Source organism: Halichoerus grypus, chromosome 10 (assembly GCF_964656455.1).
Source record: "Halichoerus grypus chromosome 10, mHalGry1.hap1.1, whole genome shotgun sequence".
Lineage (NCBI taxonomy): Eukaryota > Metazoa > Chordata > Mammalia > Carnivora > Phocidae > Halichoerus > Halichoerus grypus.
In genome coordinates this window covers 112468503-112487288 of record NC_135721.1, presented here as the reverse complement: position 1 = coordinate 112487288, position 18786 = coordinate 112468503, and the positions used below count along the sequence as shown (strand labels likewise).

The 18786-nt window shown below is 53.4% G+C and overlaps 1 protein-coding gene across 13 annotated transcripts in view; it reads left to right on the top strand.

The window, feature by feature from the left end:
- The window catches only part of HM13 (histocompatibility minor 13), a 39642-nt gene that overhangs the window by 12162 nt on the left and 8694 nt on the right, over positions 1–18786 (top strand). For 7 of the 13 annotated variants that reach the window (XR_004926460.2, XM_078057065.1, XM_078057067.1 and 4 more), the window contains 7 exons: positions 3107–3189; positions 8210–8298; positions 9975–10114; positions 10213–10338; positions 11573–11630; positions 14255–14338; positions 17302–17338. Coding sequence is in view for 11 of the 13 variants with exons in the window: in XM_078057065.1 (XP_077913191.1) it covers positions 3107–3189; positions 8210–8298; positions 9975–10114; positions 10213–10338; positions 11573–11630; positions 14255–14338; positions 17302–17338 (617 nt within the window). In the remaining 2 variants the exon portion in view is untranslated. Of the gene's footprint in view, positions 1–978; positions 1176–3106; positions 3286–8209; positions 8299–9974; positions 10115–10212; positions 10339–11572; positions 11631–14254; positions 14339–17301; positions 17339–18786 lie in introns of those variants that run through there. The other 6 variants (XR_004926461.2, XM_078057066.1, XM_036121818.2 and 3 more) reach the window with 3 other exon arrangements.

Here is an 18786-nt window from a genome sequence, read left to right as displayed (position 1 = left end):
GCTCAGAAAGAAATTTCTGGCAGTGGAGGGTATGAGCATTTTTCTTTAAGTCGCGGATGCGCAGCCTGTCCCCCTCTCCAGGCGGGTAAGCCCCAGCCTGCCTTGCGCCAGAGGACATAGCATACCTCTTGCCCATGTCTCTAGAGGGTTCACACTGAGATTTTTGAGAAGCGACTGCCTGGACAACACAGCCAACAGATTCCTCCCAAACTCCAGGCTGACGGCTTGTTAATTGGTTTGCCAAATGGCAGTATCCCTCAGCCCCTTTCCTCCTCTCCCCTCCGGGTGGGACATTTCTCAACATCATAAAATTTACCTTATCCCACCTCATTTAAAACTGCTTTGAGGCAGCGTATAAATAAAAATTATACGCTGCCTCTGGGGCGCCTGGGTGGCTCAGTCGTTAAGCGTCTGCCTTCGGCTCAGGTCATGATCCCAGGGTCCTGGGATCGAGCCCCGCATCGGGCTCCCAGCTCCGCGGGAAGCCCGCTTCTCCCTCTCCCACTCCCCCTGCTTGTGTTTCCTCTCTCGCTGTGTCTCTGTCACATAAATAAATAAAATCTTAAAAAAAAAAAAATTATACGCTGCCTCAAAGCAATCAGCAGCATAAGTAAAAGAAGTAAAGGAAGAAATTTGGGTAAAAAGAAAATTAAAATAGGATAAAATGAAGCCTTAGGTGAGGACCATACCCTGAACTCAGGCTCTACACTTGAAAGACATGTACTCTTGTCAGAGTGAGTCTAATACTGGTGTGGCTCTGAATTTCTAGCAGCTAAAGCACAAAGAAAGTCAGACTTGAGACTTGGTGCACAGTTCATAGGCCACACAGTCAAGCCAACTGGTGGCTATAAGTTGTAGCCAGAGAGATTTTCCCAAGGGCCCACGTGGAAGGAACACTCCTGAGGGGGTATACCACATCTTCATAAAACATGGCCCACTGCCTATGGAATATGTTCATGGGGCTTTTTCTTACGGTAGTCACGTTCTAGGTCACTGCTTTGCTCATCCATTCATTCTACGAACATTTACTGAGTGCCTGCTGTGTACAAGGCCCAGAGTGAGAAAAACGACTGACCATCCCTGCCCTCAAGGAGTTTCTTGTTAATTGGTGGAGATGGACACCAGTCAGTCACATCGATAAATGTGAAGTTACAGCCCTGGGAAGTGCCGCAGAGGTAATGTGTAGCACCAGGAAAGCACAGAAGAGCCCCTCCCCCCCCCAGCTAGCATGGACCTCTACTCCTGCCCCGCCCCCACCTCCGACAGCAGCACCTCCATCTACCTCACTACCCAGCCGGCCGCAAACCCCGGGAGCCGTCCTCCCTGCTCTTCCTGTCTTCCAGCTGAGGCACTGTCCTCTATCTGCCAGACTCTGCACTACCCTCCTCACGGGGCTGTCTGCTTCCCCCCTCACCCTGTGCAGTCTGTCTTCTACACAGCAGCGCAGGGAACTTCTCGGGCCATCCAGTCACGTCACAGCCCTGCCCTCAGCCTCCAATACCGACCTGGCTCACACAGAGGAATCCAGTTTTTCTCATGGCACTATAGGGTCTCCCTGCCTCTTAACCTTCCCAGCTTCATCTCCTGACACCATCCCGTTACTCTCTCAGCTCTAGACTCACAGGCCCTGACTGTTCCCCACACACGTAAGCAACATACCCACCTCAGGACCTTTGCACTCACCCTTCCATCTGCCTCCAATGCTCTCCCCCTCGAATACCCTCACAGTGGCTCCCTTACTTCGTTTAGGTTCTATACCTGAACGAGGTGAGTATCTTCCCATTGGGAGGCTTTCACTGGCCATCTGTCTAAAAGAGCAGCTCTCCTCTCTTCTCTCTGTCTCCTTGCCCTGCTTTGCTTTGCTTCTGAGCATCCATCACCACTTGACAATATATTGCATATCTGTTTCCTTTGAGATTCTGTCTACCTCACTGGCGCATGAACTCCATGAGGGCAGGGACTTTTATGCCTTATTCCTTGCTGTATCCTCGGTGGTTCACACGATGCCGTGCACGTAGTAGGCAGTCAGTACCCGTGAGCTGGATTAACAAGGGGTGGTTGTATCAAGGAGAGCTGCTCTGAGCTGAGGGTTGAAGAAAGAAGGATGGCCTAGCTGAGGAGAGGAGAATGTCCCGGGCAGAAGAGCGTGTGCACAGGCCACCTGTGCGTGGCGGGGCTGTGGTACAGGTAGGGCCCCGCAGAAAGGCCAGTGTGGCCCCAGCGTGTTGTGAGCCACAGCTGAGAAGGTCTGCAGGGGCTGAGGCCCAGGTGAGGGTGTGGGCCTGGAGCTTGTGAAAGCGCGGCGTTAAGCAGGGGAGCCACGCGGGCAGACAGGCGTTTAAACAGATTCTGTAACAGCCTCCTTGAGAGTGCCCAGTGCCCCTGTGCCCCATACCACAGCACATCATCCCCTCCCAGCCGGAGACCCTCAGGAAAACAAACTCAGGAGAGGTTAAATGCGGAGGGAGATGGCAGAGCCTTCCCCAGAGTCCAGAATTCACAGCAGTGACAGGTGGCTTTGGAGTACCATGAAAGAGAACATTTCCCAGTTTCACCTGACGCACCAAGAAGCAGAAGGCAGGGCCTGCTGTCACAGCTTCCAGCCGTCACCATGGGAAGAGTCCTCCAGAAGAGCGTCGTGTAGACGATGGAACAAGGCACAAGCGACTTAGAAGTAGCGTGCTTGGGGCCTTGGTGGCCACCATAGGGGGCCCCCTAGATTTGGGGGCAGGGAGAAGGAAACGTGGAAGAGTGCATTCTGAGGTTCAGAGGGCTCCCTCGGGGCGCTGCACTCAGCACTGTCCTCCCCTGTGTTTCCATGCCAGCCCTGTGAGCACAGACATCATACTGCCTGTCTCCAGCTGATGGAGCCACCGGGCACAAAGATACAGCCTCCTTTGGGTGTGCACCTGGGGGCCTGGGGGTCCTCCCTTTTTTTCTGTAGCCACAGAAGCTAGAAGGCCCCTAGCACTGTCTAGATTCTTCCTGCCACCGTTCCCAAGTTCCAGAGGGGTGAGACCACCCTCCAGAAGAGAACCGGGGATTCTGGTTTCCTCATAGCCACTGGCAACCCTGATTCCTGTTTCTTTTTTTATTTCTGCCTCAGATATTCTCCCAGGAGTACATCAACCTCTTGCTGTCCATGTATTTCTTCGTGTTGGGGATCCTGGCCCTGTCCCACACCATCAGGTCAGAAGGCATCTCTGCAGCATTTGAAGCAGCTTTCTCAGGAGCCAGTACAGGGTCCTGGATGAGAACATGACCTTTGGCGTCATTCAGAGCCAGGTTTGAATCCTGGCTGTAAAACCCGAGGGCAGCTTTCCCCTGGGGTACACCGTGGATGACCTAGAGTAAGAACGATAACCTCTGTGGGACACAGTTTCCTTACAAGGACTGATAAGAGTATCCAGTGGGTGTTTCCCACCACCACAGTTGTTGGGAAAGTTATTTGTGAACGGTAACGTGATGTCACTTGTCACGGTGCTGAGATGGGTAATACCAGCACCACTTGCCAGGTGTCGTAGGCTGCCCTGCACCAGGCGCTAAGCCCAGCTCCTCACACGTGATCTTATTTCCTAATGAGAGAGAGGCCGTATAGTGAGAACTTAGGAGTGCAGCCTCTGGAATTTGATTACCTGAATTTGAATCCAGACTCTGCTACTTAATAGCCCTGTGACTTTGGGCAGTTACTTAATCTTTCTGGCCTCAATTTCCTCAGCTGAATGTGGAGGAAAATAATCGAACCTTCCTTAGGGGTCATGGGAAAGCTTTTAGCCCAGTATCTGGCATTTAATGTGTCCAGTAACTGTTAACTGTCATTGTTACTATGACTTCCTGTGCTAACCTGCCAGGTAACTTTATGAGGTTAGCTTTTGCTTTTAAACTTCTCTTATCTTTGGAAACTGAAGCTCAAAGAGATTAAGAAATTTGCTAGGATCCCACAATAGATAAGCAGCAGAGCCAAGATTCAAACCCGGATCTGAGTGGCCCCAGAGCCATCTTCCCACTGCCACCCTGCTCAGACCGCCACGTGCTTGTGTCTGTTCAGTGGGGATGCAGGACCAGGCCGGGGACCTCAGGGGCTGCTGCTGTTAGCATCATGGACAGGCCAGTTCTCCATGCATTGTAAACGTTTGGCATTCCCTAGCCCTGCTTACTAAATGGGAGTTGTGTCCCCAGTCCACCCCTAGCTTGTGACTACAGAAGCGTCCCCGGTGTTTCCATCTGGCCCCTTGAGGTGGTACAGTGTCGTTGAGAACCACTGACCATGAGGTGGCCAGCAGACCAGGGAGGTTCCCAGAAGGACGGAACACAGCTTACAGTCAGCTTTGAAGGGTGGGAAACCTGAAAGAGGCGCGAAGGAGAGAGGGAAGCTAGGAGCTAGTGAAGGCACAGTCGGGATCTTTCTGCAGTAGTCAGAGAGAAAGCTGGGGAGGAAGTGCCGGGTCTGCTCACAAAAGGCATCGAAAGCCGGGTGAGTTTGGCCTTGTTCCTGTAGGCACGCTGGCAGGACAGTGTGGTACTCAAGAGTGTGGGTTCAAGAGACAGTTGGCCCTGGGACCAAGCCTGGCTCGGCCAGCTCTATAATTTGTGTAAGCTTCTCAAGCCCTCTGAGCGTCAGTTTCTAGAAAACGGAGACACCACGAGCACCTCCTCACTGGGGCGTGGGAAGGATCAAGTGAACCACGGCTATAACATGGCTAGAGCACAGTGCCAAGTGCACCATGAGTTGTGCTTCTGGTCCATGGTCACACAGCTGGGACTGGAATTCTGGTCTTTTGACTGAGTTCAGTGTTGACTTCAACTATACCTGCCCTTTACCCATAAAATCTTGTTCTGGCCATCTTACAAGAATTTTAGTCCAGTCCCCTATCCTAAAAAATGAAGGCGCAGAGAACCTACCTGAGAGCCTGGGACCTAGCAAAATGGTGGCAGACCCAGCCTCAAAGGGCAGAGCTCTCTATCTGATCGATCTGGGGTGGGGTGGGGTGGGATTGGGGGGTAGTCGCCTCCAGGCACTGGAATCCCTCCTTCCCTGTGCTGATTAGGATCCCCCTAATTCTCATCCATCCCACCCCTGCACCTGTGAGAGTCTTGAGATTCCTAGGCCTCCCAGTGGCCCAACCACCACCTCAGAGAACCCAGTGTGTTTTGTCTGTCTTTTAACTAATTCATAATTTTGACTGGTAAAAATTATTGACAAAAATAGAACCAACAGCAACTGAAACTGCACATGGTGAAATATATTGGTGACTAAAACTTAGCAGAAGAACCATTTTCTTGATAAAATAAGAACACAATATTTGACCTGGGAAAATCAGACCTCATAAACACAATTGATGACCATGGGCCGGAGGGATGCTCACCACACAGTGTCAGAACTGTCCTGTGAAAAATTTTATATGGACCAAAAATGGAGGGATGAGAGAAATTGCTTTGACAAATTTACGTGGAAAAGAACTGAATCAGATGCACATAATTTTAGCAAAAAGGAAGGCATAATTTAATCACGTTATTTAGAAAGCTGAGCCAAAAATTAAATTTATTTTTCTCCTTCAGTCAAACTGAGTTTTCTGAAATACTTTTTCAAAGAAAGTCTACAGTGTAGTCAGAATTTCCATGAGCTGTTTATATCCACAAACTTAGAGTCAGACCTCCGTCAGGATCCAAACCAGAGGGTCTGAAGGTGGGATTCAGGGAAGGTGAGGCTCTGAGTGGTTGTGTGACCACTAGGATTCACAGCTGGTAGGGGCAGAGGGGGTTTTGAGCCCAGGTCTGTCTCACTTCCCGGCCCATATTCTTCCCAGTTGGCGAGAGTGGAGGAGAAACAGATTGTAGGGAGTGGGCTGGCCACCCCCTCTCAGCAGTCCTGCGACGATCCCCAGAGGACTGGGGGGACAGACCTGCTTTAGGGCTGGAAGAGCCCAGCCCTGAGCCGAGTCAGCCCCAGGTGGGGATTCTTGTGGATCCTTCCACGCCTGCCCCTATCCCCCAGCCTGCCACCTGCCTTCACCTTGTCAGCCACCAAGACTTACAAGCCCATGCCAGAACCCTTCCTGCCAAGGGAACCTCAGCTTATTTTTATCATCTCTGAGCTCACACCCCATCCAGCTGACCTTTAGAGGGAAAAGGGCCCATAAAGCCAAAATCTGCCACCCCAGGAAGAAAAGGTCAGTTTTATCGACCCTTGCTTTCTACTCCAGGGGAGAAGGGCACCAGGATGTGGTTTCCCAGCAGGAAGCAGTGACCTTTAGGTTTGATGTGAGCCATCGAGGGCCGGAAAGAATCTCTGCTACAGAAGTTTGCATTCAGAGGCATTCAGCAAGCATTTACCAGCTGCCTCCCAGGCACCAGGCCTGCCGTGGGTGGGGTGAAGGTGATGAGACAGGACCCCCACTCTCAAGTTCAGGCTCACCAGCCAGGTTGCTTGACTCTTGCCCTCTGTTATCCAGCAGCCCTTCTTTGCTCGGGATAACCAAGTCATCAGTCTGGAGACTTCTTACTTGAAGTCAAGGCGGCAGTTAAGCTTACAGGCTGGGCTGCCAAGCATTCATTGAATCCTCTTAGTAACTAAGAGAAAGATAACTATTGTAGTGTTCCAAATGAGGAAACAGTTGCACAGAACAGTTAAGTAACTTTCCCAAGATCACACAGCTAATCAGTGGCAGAGTCAGGATTTGAATCCAGGAAGTCTGGCTCCAGTCCGTGCCCTGAGCCACTGCGCTCTGCTGGTTCAGAAGCTAAGCATCAAGCTCCTGAGGAAGAGGCCAGCCTACAGTGAAGGGCTTCGCTCCTTGGGCCTTTTCTCTGCCTCTGCCCACACACTCTGGCTTCAGGCTCTCCCAAAAGTGATTCAGCAGACTGAGCTGAAAGTAGCTTCCAGCCTCATCTGTCCCAACTTCTGCCCCCCACTTCTTCAGAGCCCTCCTGTGGAAGCCCACTCCCAGTTCCATCCTTGTGCCCGCCACACTTGTGTTCACAAAGCTCTCTCATTCGTGCCACAGCCCTGCAGACAGGGAAGCTGTTTGACAAGTGGGGAATCAGACCCTGAAATAGTTCTTAACTCCACATCTTCTTTCTCCAACCCCCAGGGTCTTAGAAAGGGAGCTCCCTTTCCCTGCCTTTACTGCTGTGCCCTGGGTACTCCTTGGCCTGCCTCTGTTTGGGAGCACCATTCTGGATTTGCTCACCTCATCAGTCATTGTCAGTCTGATCCAGTGTTGCCAGATGCTTTTGAGGTCAGGCTCTGGACAGGTGCCAACGCTGAAGGAAGCTCAGAGTTCTTACATCCCTGTTGTGGGTCCAGAGTTGGGCTAAGCCTCTCTCCTGCCTTCTCGCATATCTTCACAGCAACCGTTTGAGACACGTGGTATTGTTATCCCCACATACAGCTGAGGAGACGAGCCACTGAAGTGACTCACCCAGAGCCACACAGCTGGGATATGGCCACTTAGTCTTCTGGGCTGAGCTGCCCCAAGGGCCAGGCTGGGCCAGGAGGCCCTAATGTGCACATCTTTTTCTGAAGGTGATCCAGAAAAGAAAGTTTCTGTTCCCTGCCTGGCCAAAGCATAGAGTATGCTGGGTGATCAGAGACCATTTTTCCAAAGATGAGGCTGAGCCCATCCTGAGCAACAGAGGCCTCATGGAAAGAGTGAATGTGAGGTGCTCCTCCCCACTCCACCCTGGGGCTGTGATTCATCTAGCTGATTGAGTCCAGCTGACTTGGGTTTTATAAAAAACCCAGGCCTGACAAGTCATGGAGTTAGGGGGTAGGCAGTAACCGTCAGGTCATCTGACTTGATAGGTCTGGAAGAGAGTCGAGGAATACGCCTTCTCAACCAGGGACTCTCATAGAGACCGTGCACGGACCAGGTTTGGCATCAGTTCTTGTTCTAAAACTGCATTTTACATGGAACTCTGGCCCTGCTTTGTGTTTCTTGGGCAATAACCAAGAGGCAGTGCAGAAGCAGTAGGATTCCAGAGACCTATGTTTGAGTCTCAGCTCAGATGGGGAGTCAACCCTGGGCAGTCACTTAGTCTGGGGGCCTCTGTTTCCATCTGGGAAATAGGGCTGATAAGTCCTCCCCATCAGGGCAGCTATGACAGTGCTGGGAAGAAAGAGCTGTGAATGGGTGCTTCTGGGATGGTGTTGGGGCTGCGATTGCCCATGGGGGCCCTGTGTGCCGACCTGCTTTGTCTTTCCTTCCAGCCCCTTCATGAATAAGTTTTTTCCAGCCAACTTCCCAAATCGACAGTACCAGCTGCTCTTCACGCAGGGCTCTGGGGAGAACAAGGAAGGTCAGTGCTGCCCGCTTTCCCTTGCCTTGGGGATCCCTCACCTCTGTTCCCCTTTGTCTCCAATATAGGGGCTCTCCAGTAGAGCAAGGGATGGAAAAGGTGGGCTCTGGAATCACATTGCCTGGGTTCCCACCCCCGCTCTGCCACTGCCTACAAGGGAGACTCTGGGTGAATGCCTTTACCTCTCCGAGCCTTGGGTGTTTTCGATTTTGTTTCATCTGTAAAATGAAAATGATACATCTAGTACCTCCCTCATAGGCGTGTTGTTAGGACTGGGAGTCAGCGATGAGGGGCGCACTCAGCACACGGCCTGGCTCGCAGTAGCACTCACTAACGTGGGCTGGCGTAGCTCCTTGTATCATACCTGTTTTTAATGTGATGACTCTCCTAAGACTTAGAAAGGGGGTTCTTTAAAAAAAAAAAAAAAATGAAAACTGTCACCTTGGGGAAATCCTGGGCTTTGGGAGTTCGTTCGGATATGAGTTCTAGTGCTCTAACAGGGTTGGCGGTGGCTCGACCAAATGAAAAGTATTTCTTGCATAAAAGCCTGAGCGTGTGAATGTCACTCTCTCTCTCACGGGTGCCTGCCATATTCTGCCTTATTCCTAGAGAATGGTGACTTAAAGTCATTCCTTTTTGCATCTCGAGTGCGTCTGTGCCCAAGAGATAATTGTTGAATTTAAAAAAGATAAAAAAGGCTAAGCTTGCACCACAGAGTCTTTAGGGTCCAAGGCTCCATCTCTCTGGTGCTCTGCCACCCGGGTGGCCTTTTAGGCCCAGGATGGTGTACTGTTACCATATCATGGGCCCGTTTAGCTACAGGGCAAGCCAGAAAATGTGGCCATGAGCTGATTGGCTTCATGTCCAATTTAAAAATCACCAAGGTGCTTCCTGAAACCAATACTATACTATATGTTAACTAATTTGAATTAAAACCAAAAAAAAATTCCCCAGGGTGCTGTTACCACAAAGGAGAGAACAAAAATTGCGGCCAACCAGCAGGCTGTTCCACCCTGGAACCTGAGAGAAATGGCTATGCTCTGTAACCTTGGGCAAGCCCCACCACCTTCCTGGGCTTCCTCACTAGGAAACTTGGAAGTGATGGGAGAATGGCTAAGAGGAGTGTCTACCACAGGGCCCCCCTCAGGAGCATGCAGGGACTCCCTCCTGCTTTTTCTCCAGGCCTCCAGCTCTTACCTTCTTCCTCTTCCTCTTCCTCCTTTGCTGGTGATGTAGGGCTGCCAGCAACCTTCCTGGTTTCTGTTGATGGCAAAGTAGGAAGATTCCTGAATGGACTGGGAGCTGGCTAAAGACCTGGGCCCAGTAGCAGCTGCCATTGACTGAGCACCCACTGTGGGCCAGGCACTGTGCTGAGTGCTTTGTGAGGACCATCTCACTTGCTCCCCAGAGCAGCCCTATCGGGGAGGTGCTGCAGTCCCCTTTTTACAGAGGAAGAGACTGAAGCTCAGAGAGGGAACTGCCTCCCCCAAGGTCACCTGGCTACAAATGCAGAGTCTGTGCTTCCAACACCACGGACCACCTCCCACTGACCCTGTGCCAGGCCTTTGTTCTCTCTGGGCCTCCAGTCCCTCCTCTAGGAAATCGGGGGAGGGGGGTTGCTGGGGAGGCTCTGACAGTGCCCACAGCCATGCCCTCCTCCGTCCAGGGGCTGACAGGTGGGAGGGGCAGCCCCGCCCCGGGGAGTGGACTTACCCGGCCTCTCTGCCCAGAGATCATCAATTATGAGTTTGACGCCAAGGACCTGGTATGCCTGGGCCTGAGCAGCATCGTTGGCATCTGGTACCTGCTGAGGAAGGTAAGGAGCCAGGGCCTGGGGCAGGATGAGGGGAGCATGGGAGGGGGGGCGCGGGGCAGGGTGGCCAGACAGCCCATCTCACTCCCACCTTCCCCCAGCACTGGATTGCCAACAATCTCTTTGGCCTGGCCTTCTCCCTTAACGGGGTGGAGCTCCTGCACTTAAACAACGTCAGCACCGGCTGCATCCTGCTAGGCGGGCTCTTCATCTACGATGTCTTCTGGGTGAGTCGGGCTGGGACCCGAAGGGCCCCTTGGCAGGCGCCTGGGTGCCTAAGTTGGTTAAGCATCTGCCTTCGGCTCAGGTTGTGATCCTGGGGTCCTGGGATCCAGCCCTCTATCGGGCTCCCTGTTTATCGAGGAGTCTGCTTCTCCCTCTGTGCTCTCTCTACCTTTCTCAAATAAATAAATAATCTTTTTTTTTTTTTTTTTTTTTTTTTTTTAAGGGGGCCTTGCCTCCTCTGTCCCTGTCTCGTGGCAGTCATCTGGCCTGGAGGTTGAGACCCCAGAGCAGGTCCTCTCTGGGCCCACTTGCCCTCATCTGTGAAACAAATGAGAGAGCAGATTCCCCAAATGGCTTAGAGCCCACCCTGTGCCCCAGGCCTTCCAGCCACCTCACTTCTTCCTCCCGGTGGTCCCGGCAGAGCTATTCCTTTCCTGTGTCTTCCCAGCAAGCAAGTTGAGACTCCGAGAAGTTCAGGCAGGGGTGGTAATGCTGATGAATGGGCCCAGCGAGGGCACCAGTCTAAGGACAGAGGCTGCTGTTGGCAGCACGCTCTGGCACGCACCAACCCTGGGCGGAGGGACGTGCCATGCTCACTCCCGACAGCCGTCACTGAGGGACCAAGGTCAGCCTGACTTAGGCACCTTTCCCTGGCCTCGGGCAGCCTCTTTGCCCCTTAAGTGGGTGGTGCTAGAGGACTTTATGTCCTAGGAGGGGCAGAGCCCTGAACAAACAGAACACCTGACCTGGGCCATCAGAGGCCCTCTTCCAGCTCCTTCAAATTGCCCTGTTTATTGCCCAGAACCAGGAGCACCATGAGGTGTCCATATGACCAGTATCAGTAGCCACCTAATCTCAGCTTCACATCTGCTCTGGAGCACCTCCTCACTCCCTGCCCCTGTCCCTGTGGATCTCAGGCAACATTGCATCAGGAGTCCCTAGGACAGGGCACCAGGGTGGCTCAGTCAGTTAACTGTCTGACTCTTAGTTTCTGCTCAGGTCATGATCTCAGGGCCTTGAGATCGAGCCCTGCATCAGGCTCCAAGCTCAGAGAGGAGTCTGCTGGAGTTTCTTTCTCTTTCTCTCCCTCTGCCCATCCCCACATTCTCTCTGTCTCTAAAATAAATAAATAAGTCTTAAAAAAAAAAAAAATAGGAAAGAAAAGGAGTTCCTAGGACAGTGTTCCTTTCCCACCTGGCCCTCACCTCCCTCCAGACTCCTGTCTTCTCCTCCTAGGTATTTGGCACCAATGTGATGGTGACAGTGGCCAAGTCCTTTGAGGCACCAATAAAATGTAAGTGACCACATCCACCGTGGGGAGCCCCTCCGCTTCTACCTCATGGCCCTTTCCCCCCTCGTGGTCCCTCTTTTGGTTGGTCCCTCTCCCTTGGCTCTTCCCCACACATCTCTTCCTCCTCCAGGCCGTCCATGTCTCCAGCCTGGTTTCCTTCCCCTCCTTGATAGATTCATCTGGCTGTGTTCACGTGCAGTCAGCCTCTGCCCAGGCCCTGGTGTCCTGCCGCTTGGGCCCAGTGTAGTGTGACACGGGATGAGCCAGAGGGGAGCAGGCACGGAGGCGGGCGTCTAACACAGCCTGCGGCGGGGCACGTGGGGGCTCTCCAGGAACGGGGACTCCACACTGAGGCCCGAAGCCGCTCACTGGGTGCCTTTAGCTGGCACGGTCTGTCCCACGCCCCTCACACGGCTCAGGTTTTGTTCTTCCATGTAGCTACCCGTTGTTGGTAAAGAAGAGAAAATCCAGTGGCCGGCATGTGGGCATCAGTAAGCAGCACAGAAGTGTTGTCATCTCTGTAGCAGGCCCGTGGCAGAGCGCCTCGGCAGCGCCTTACTGACCGTCACCAGTGGGCCCATGAGCCAGGCCCTCCTGCTGGGGAGACAGAGGATCACGATGGACAGGCCTGGGGCGCTGCCCTCCCCAGTGTCTGGGAACAGAGTATTTGAGTTGGCAGCCCCCCGGAACCAAGGGTGTAAAGCAAGGCAGCTCTGCAACAGAACAGATGCTAGGCCGGTTAGAGCAGCAGCTGTTCCCCATGCGCCATGACAGATGGGGCCAGCCAGGGTGCCAGGAAAGCTTTCCTGCAGGATGAACACGTGTTTACCGAGGAAGCAGGGGCAGGGTGGGCCTTTGAAAGAGAGAGCAGGGCTTCGGTAAAGGGCAGAGGCAGGGAAATGCACAGAGGGCCCTGGTAGCAGAGAATCAGGGAGGGAACGTGGCTGAGTTTAGGGGAGCAGCAGAAAAGAGGCCAGATTTGGGAAGCCAAGAGTATCATGCCAGGAAGCCTGGACTGCCCAGTGGGCAGTGAATGAGCCACTGGAAGGCTCTGAAGAAGTCAATGACATGATCATACTTGGGTTCTGGTGTGGGGAGAAGGCCCATCACCCTCCACTGCTAGGCGTAGAGCTCAGGCAGGATAGCAGAGCCCTGTCAGGCTGCCTGGACTGGTATCCCAGATCTGACACTAGCTGGTTGGGTGGCCTTAGGCAAGAGACTTCATTCACCTCTCTGGGCCCTGGTTTTCACATCCACCTCTCAGAATTGAATGGTACTAGGATTGGGAAGATCGAATGCTGAGAACTGTAAATCACTGTGACTATGCATTCGGGGTGGGAAGAAGTGGGTGGGGAAGGGCATCTGTGTGTTCATTAGGGAGGCATAAGCTCACCTAGAACCCCCAGTGTACCTCTGCTTACATAGCATTGGCCAGAGCTGGGTCATGTGGCCACCCCTAACTGGAAGGGAATTCAGGAATTCAGGGACCAGGGTTGTCCAGATTGTCCCAGCCTTGTGCCACTTGATCCATTCCCTGGGAAAGCTGCCCCACCCAAAGTCAGAACTGGGTTAGTAAAGAAGGCATGGGGTGACAGTTAACAATGTGCAAATCATCTGATTCTCACCACAACTCTATGGGGTCAGTTCTGTTATACCCATTCACAGGTGAGAAAACTAAGGCACAGAGCAGCTAAGTAACCTGTACAAAGTCACAGAGCAGAGCCAAGATTCAGACCCGTGCAGTTTCACTTTGAAGCCCACACCTAACTGCCCTTCTGCTTATAAGGCGCTATGGAGGAGCTCCTGGGTGACTCAGTCGGTTAAGCGTCTGCCTTCAGCTCAGGTCATGATCTCAGGGTCCTGGGATCAAGTCCCGCATCAGGCTTCCTGCTCAGCGGGAAGGGAGCCTGCTTCTCCCTCTTCCTCTGCCCCTCTCCCCCCCCTCCCCCCCCGCTTGTATTCTCGCTCGCTCGCTCTCTCAAATAAATAATCAAAAAGAAAAAAAACAAGGCGCTATGGATGAGATCCAGTTACGGTCACCTCTTGCCATAACTAGACACAGAGGAGGCATTTCTTTCCATCTGTGTTTATCTAAACAAGTTGGTCAGCATGATTTTTGAGTGAGGGGCTTCAAGTAAGGAGTTTGTAGGAGTGTGGCCTTTTTTCCTTCGGCACATCCAAGAAGGGCCTCCAGCCCAGGCTACCCCTGCTGCAGAGCAAGGGCCACCACCTGCCCCCACCCTGCTGTAGTGAGACGGAAAGCCTATTAGATGTCAGCACTGCGTGGGCTCTTTGGTCTCTTTCATCCATGTGGCTTTCGGGTCAATTCCACTTCACCAGAGGGTTCCATAGCTACCAGAGAGCACTGAAATGGTGTGCTGTGTGAGTCCTAGCTCAGTAAGGGCCAGCAACCTTTGATCTAGATGATCCTAGATTCTTCCCCCTCTAACCCGCTGTGGTTCCAGATGGAGACTTTGCCCTTCAACCTGTCACCATCCTCGTGCCTCCCTGCTCTCCCCCCGCCTTTGTGTGCAGGTGTGTGACTTTCATGCAACAGAGGTAGGGGGCTGGGAGGCCATCTGAACCTGCCTCTCACCAATGCCTTGCATCCCTGTCTCCCCCCACAGTGGTGTTTCCCCAGGACCTACTGGAGAAGGGCCTCGAAGCGGACAACTTTGCCATGCTGGGACTTGGAGATATCGTCATTCCGGGTGAGTGGGCTGGGGTGGGGGCCACAGTGCAAGTGGTGGAGGGTCCTGAGAGGAGGAGGAGGACGAGTACTGTGATGCAGCCTCGCCACTGGGAACGGGGAAGGGAGAGGCCAGGCAATTCCAGACACCCAGCCCTGGGTCAGCCCAGGGTCGAGCACAGTCATGTGCCAGGCCCTGAGCTGGGCAGCGGGGGAGACAGCAGTGAGCAAGACCATCCTCACAGAGCTTCTGGTCTGACTGAACAGACATTACTCCAGAACAGCGAAATAAGGTGTCTGTGACAGACTGAAATACATTCTGTGAGAAGCGTATCTCGTGAGCCTTCGCACGCGTCCCTGCCCCTTGCCAGTGTTTACGAGTAGTACCAGTATGCCCGAACTGCTAGAATCCCCGTGGTCCTCCTCCCCCGGTCCCAGGGAGAACATGGCTGTGTGTGTGCACGCCTGTACTCTCGGCAAAGGGACGTGGGGTGCACACCTGCTCGTCCACGTGAGCGGACCTCAGAACCGTCTGCATGTGGGTGCTAGTCAGTGCACCTGGGCTCTGGGCACACAGCCCTGGGGGCCCACAGCCTTGCCTGGCCTTGGGGCACCAGCAGCCTAAACTGCCGGGCCAAAGCCTCAGAGCAAAACCAGACTGCTGCTCTGTGGGTCACTGCCGGGGCTGAGCCTCGGAGGTGTGTATCTGCAGATCTGGGCCTGGTGACAGGTATCCAGAGGGCACACTTGTCCCTGTAGTCCAGGGGCTCAGAGTCCAAGGATGAGAAGCACCCCTGATGCTTGCTTGAAAGAAGAAGTGTGGAACAAATGAAAAGCCAACCTATTTTCCACTCTAAGAAATGATGGCAGTTCTAATATCCTGGGATGGTACAGGCACTTCCGTTGTGACACTTTGATTTCATGTGGCAAAAGGTTTTCTCTTTTACCAGCGAGGAAACTGAGGCTCAGAAGTGAAGGGACTTTTACAACTTCACGCACTGGTAAAGGCCAAGGCCAGGCCCCAGCCCAGGTCTTCCGTCTGCAGAAAAAGCCTTCCCTGTCAGAAATGGGCCATAACAATAATGACAGTAAGAGGATGGTGATCACCCCAGCCGCCACGGGTCAGGTGCCTGCTGGGTGCCCGCCACCGTGCTGGCTGCTTCTCCCACGTTGTCACTTTGCTGCTCCTAGCAGCCCAGTGAGGTAAAGGGTATTTCCCTTTTACAGATGAGTAACTGAGGCTCCAGTTCCCAGGCACATGGGGGTATGGCCTTGAACCCGAGACTTTCCATAACTTGCAGTGCTGTGAGGCGGGGAGACGCAGCTCCATCAGACCGAAGAAATCGAGTCCCAACAAGCAACCAGCTCACTGTGCAGGGCATGGGCTGCCCCAGGCTCCCCCCACCCCCCACACTTCCCCGGTAACCTTGGCGGTCATAGTTCTGGGCTTGGGGCATGCACGGGACACCCCAGCATGTACCTATGTATCTAAGTCTTTAAACAATTTCAGTAGTTGAAAGTCCATCGCGCCCTCGGAGCGCCCCAGTGATACTCCTCAAAGAATAGGCTGCTGCAGACCATTGTTCAGAGGACCAGATGCATGATTAGCGGTGAAAGCTCTTAGCAGAGCCCTGAGCCCTGGATGAGTTGGAGAACAGTTGTAGAATTCGGCCACCAGGGGGATGCTGAGTTCCCAGCTTTGTTTCCAGAAAGGCAGCATTTGTCTTCTCTCTCACCCACCCAATCCCTACTCCCACACAGTCTCAAGGTCTTTGGGGAGGACTAACTCCTTTCCCGATTTAAAATCAGTCATATATTGAGGCGCCTGGCTGGCTCATCAGTGGAGTATGCGACTCTTGATCTCAGGGTTGTAGGTTCAAGCTCCACATTGGGTGTGCAGATTGCTTAAGGATGGAATCTTTAGAAATAAATAAATAATAAGATAAAATTAGCCCTGTGCTGCCAGTCAGTGCTTCTGATCAGCTAAATGAGATTCAGCCCTTGCCCTGTCTGAGCCCAGAGACCAGTGAGGGAGACAGACACAGATGGTTGTGGTGTGTGAGCAACATGCAGAGGCTGGCCTGGCTGTGTCTCGGGGAGTCTTGGGCTTTTGGGGTGTCTGGGCTGGGATTTGAAGTGCTAGTAGGAGTGCAGTGGGTGGACAGAGTTAATCATCCTCTACTGCGCTCCTGCAGAGCCTCCTGATGGTCTGCTTGGTCCTACGCCTCCCTCTAACCAAGCAATTGCCACACGGGTAGTTTTCAGAATCTGTTTAGGTTGTGTTCCCTTACTTAGGGTAGAGACCCAGTTCCTCCTTGTGCCCCACGGCCCTGCATGGCTGGTCCATCCCCTTCATCTCCTGCTCTGGGCTGCAACCTTCCCGGCTCCTTGACCCAGGCCACACCCAAGACCCTCTTCCCTCAGGACCTTTGCATGCGCTGTTCCCTCTGCCTGGCAAGTGTCACTTCCTAAAGAAGCCCTTCTTCCTCTTCCCCTCCACTCCCCCTAGCCTGGCATATCCTGGGATATACCTTCCCATGACACAGAAAGCACCCTTTCACAGTTAGGATCTTATATTGAGTTTTGTTCCTGTTTGATCAGCATGTCTGCCTGCTTTCGCCTTGGTTGAGCTCTGTGGGTGCAGTGATTTTGATCCCTGTTGTCCTACAGTGCCTGGTACTTAGACACACTGGGCCCAGTGTGACACAGTATGGTGCTATGAGGTGCCAGGTCAGTGTGGTCCCAGACCAAAGCAAACTCCTGGGAGCTTCTCATTGTTCTGGGAGGCCTGATGCTAGAGAGACGGGATTTCTGCTGGTAGTTGGCAGTGTTGGCCTCCAGTGATTGCTCCAAGACTGGGAACACCAGGTTGCATGTTAGTTCACTACCCCGCCCCTCCCCATCCCAGGCAGGGGACTCCGTCCCCAGGCCTTCCTGAGGTGCGGGCTTCCCTGGCACCGTCTAACCCTGGCTCTCTGCCCACAGGGATCTTCATTGCCTTGCTGCTACGGTTTGACATCAGGTAAGCTACTTGGAAACTCTAGCCCTCAAGCTCCATGAGTGAGGAGCCTTCCCTGGGCAGGCTACTCCAGGGGTTCCTTGGTGGCTTTCAGGAGCCCGGAGGAGGTGACCTGCGATCAGACCCTCCACCTCTGCAGCAGCCAGTGCAATTCTGATTTATCTGCACTTTGAAGTTCTGAGTGTTCAAAGACCCTGTGGCCAAAAGGAAAAAGGGATCACACTCCCAAGAGATTTAAACCCAGAAGGTCCTAGTGGTACTCATAGTGCTTTCTCACTGCGTGACCTTGGCAAGTGATCTGACCTTTCTGGGCTAAGGTTTTTCATTCTTCACTTTGTGGTAAACAAGAGCTCCGACCTCGGCATTACCAAGAAAACCTGGAGGGAGCGCTGAGCACAGGGCCACAGGGAGACCCAGCTGCAGTCCAGTCGTCATCGTGCATTATCAGCCCAGGCTCAGGTCACTGTGTCCCAGCTGCTCTGGCTGCTCCCCGCGCTCCCCTCACTCAGACTTGTGCAGTCCACTGTGGAACGTGAGCACAGGGAGGGAAGGGGGCCAGCTCGAGCCACCACTTCCAACAGAAAAGGTTGCACTGTTAGCGCAGCTGAGCGTGCCACCAGAAGGTGGCGCTGTCTTCCCAGTGGAAGGTTCGCAGTAAGTGCACTGAATTTCAAGGTGGTTTGTGAACTTTTTTTTTTTTAAAGATTTTATTTATTTATTCATTTGAGAGAGCAAGAATGAGAGAGAGAGAGAGCACATGAGAGGGGGCAGGGTCAGGGAGAAGCAGACTCCCTGCTGAGCAGGGAGCCCGATGCGGGACTCGATCCCGGGACTCCAGGATCATGACCTGAGCTGAACGCAGTCGCCCAACCAACTGAGCCACTCAGGTGCCCCTTTGTGAACTTTTCTTAATCTCCTTGTGCCCAATAATCGGAAAAGCAGTAATAGTGTTGACAGTGGTAACAAGAAACTGTACCAGTGTCCGTGACTCAAGTTTGCCTGTGAGACTTGCCCCTGTTCACACACATGTGGGGTGTTTGTATAGTGCCACTCAGACCTCACTTCCACGGGCTTCCAGACAGCCTTTGGGAGGGACCTGGTCAGTCTGTAAGTAGAGGCAGGTCTGTGCCAGCCGGCTGTACTCCTGGCTGTTAAGAGCTGACACGAAGAACCCCATGAGCGTCCCTGAACCACTTGCTAGCGACACAGATTCACGTTTGGCTGCCGGCACCCTCAGAAGCAGGTGGGCAGGATCGGCCCGCCTTTCAGAGCTGGTTCCAGAATCCGTGCAGCATGCCCACAGCGGTCAGCTTCACCCCCAGCCCGCAGCAGCAGGGCCCCCAGTGCACTCGCAGCTCCCGCTCAGCGGCAGGCGCAGCAGGGGGAAGGAGGGTCGCGAGTACTCCTTCGGTCCACAGATGGCGCTGGGCACTGTTCTGGGTGCTGGGGAC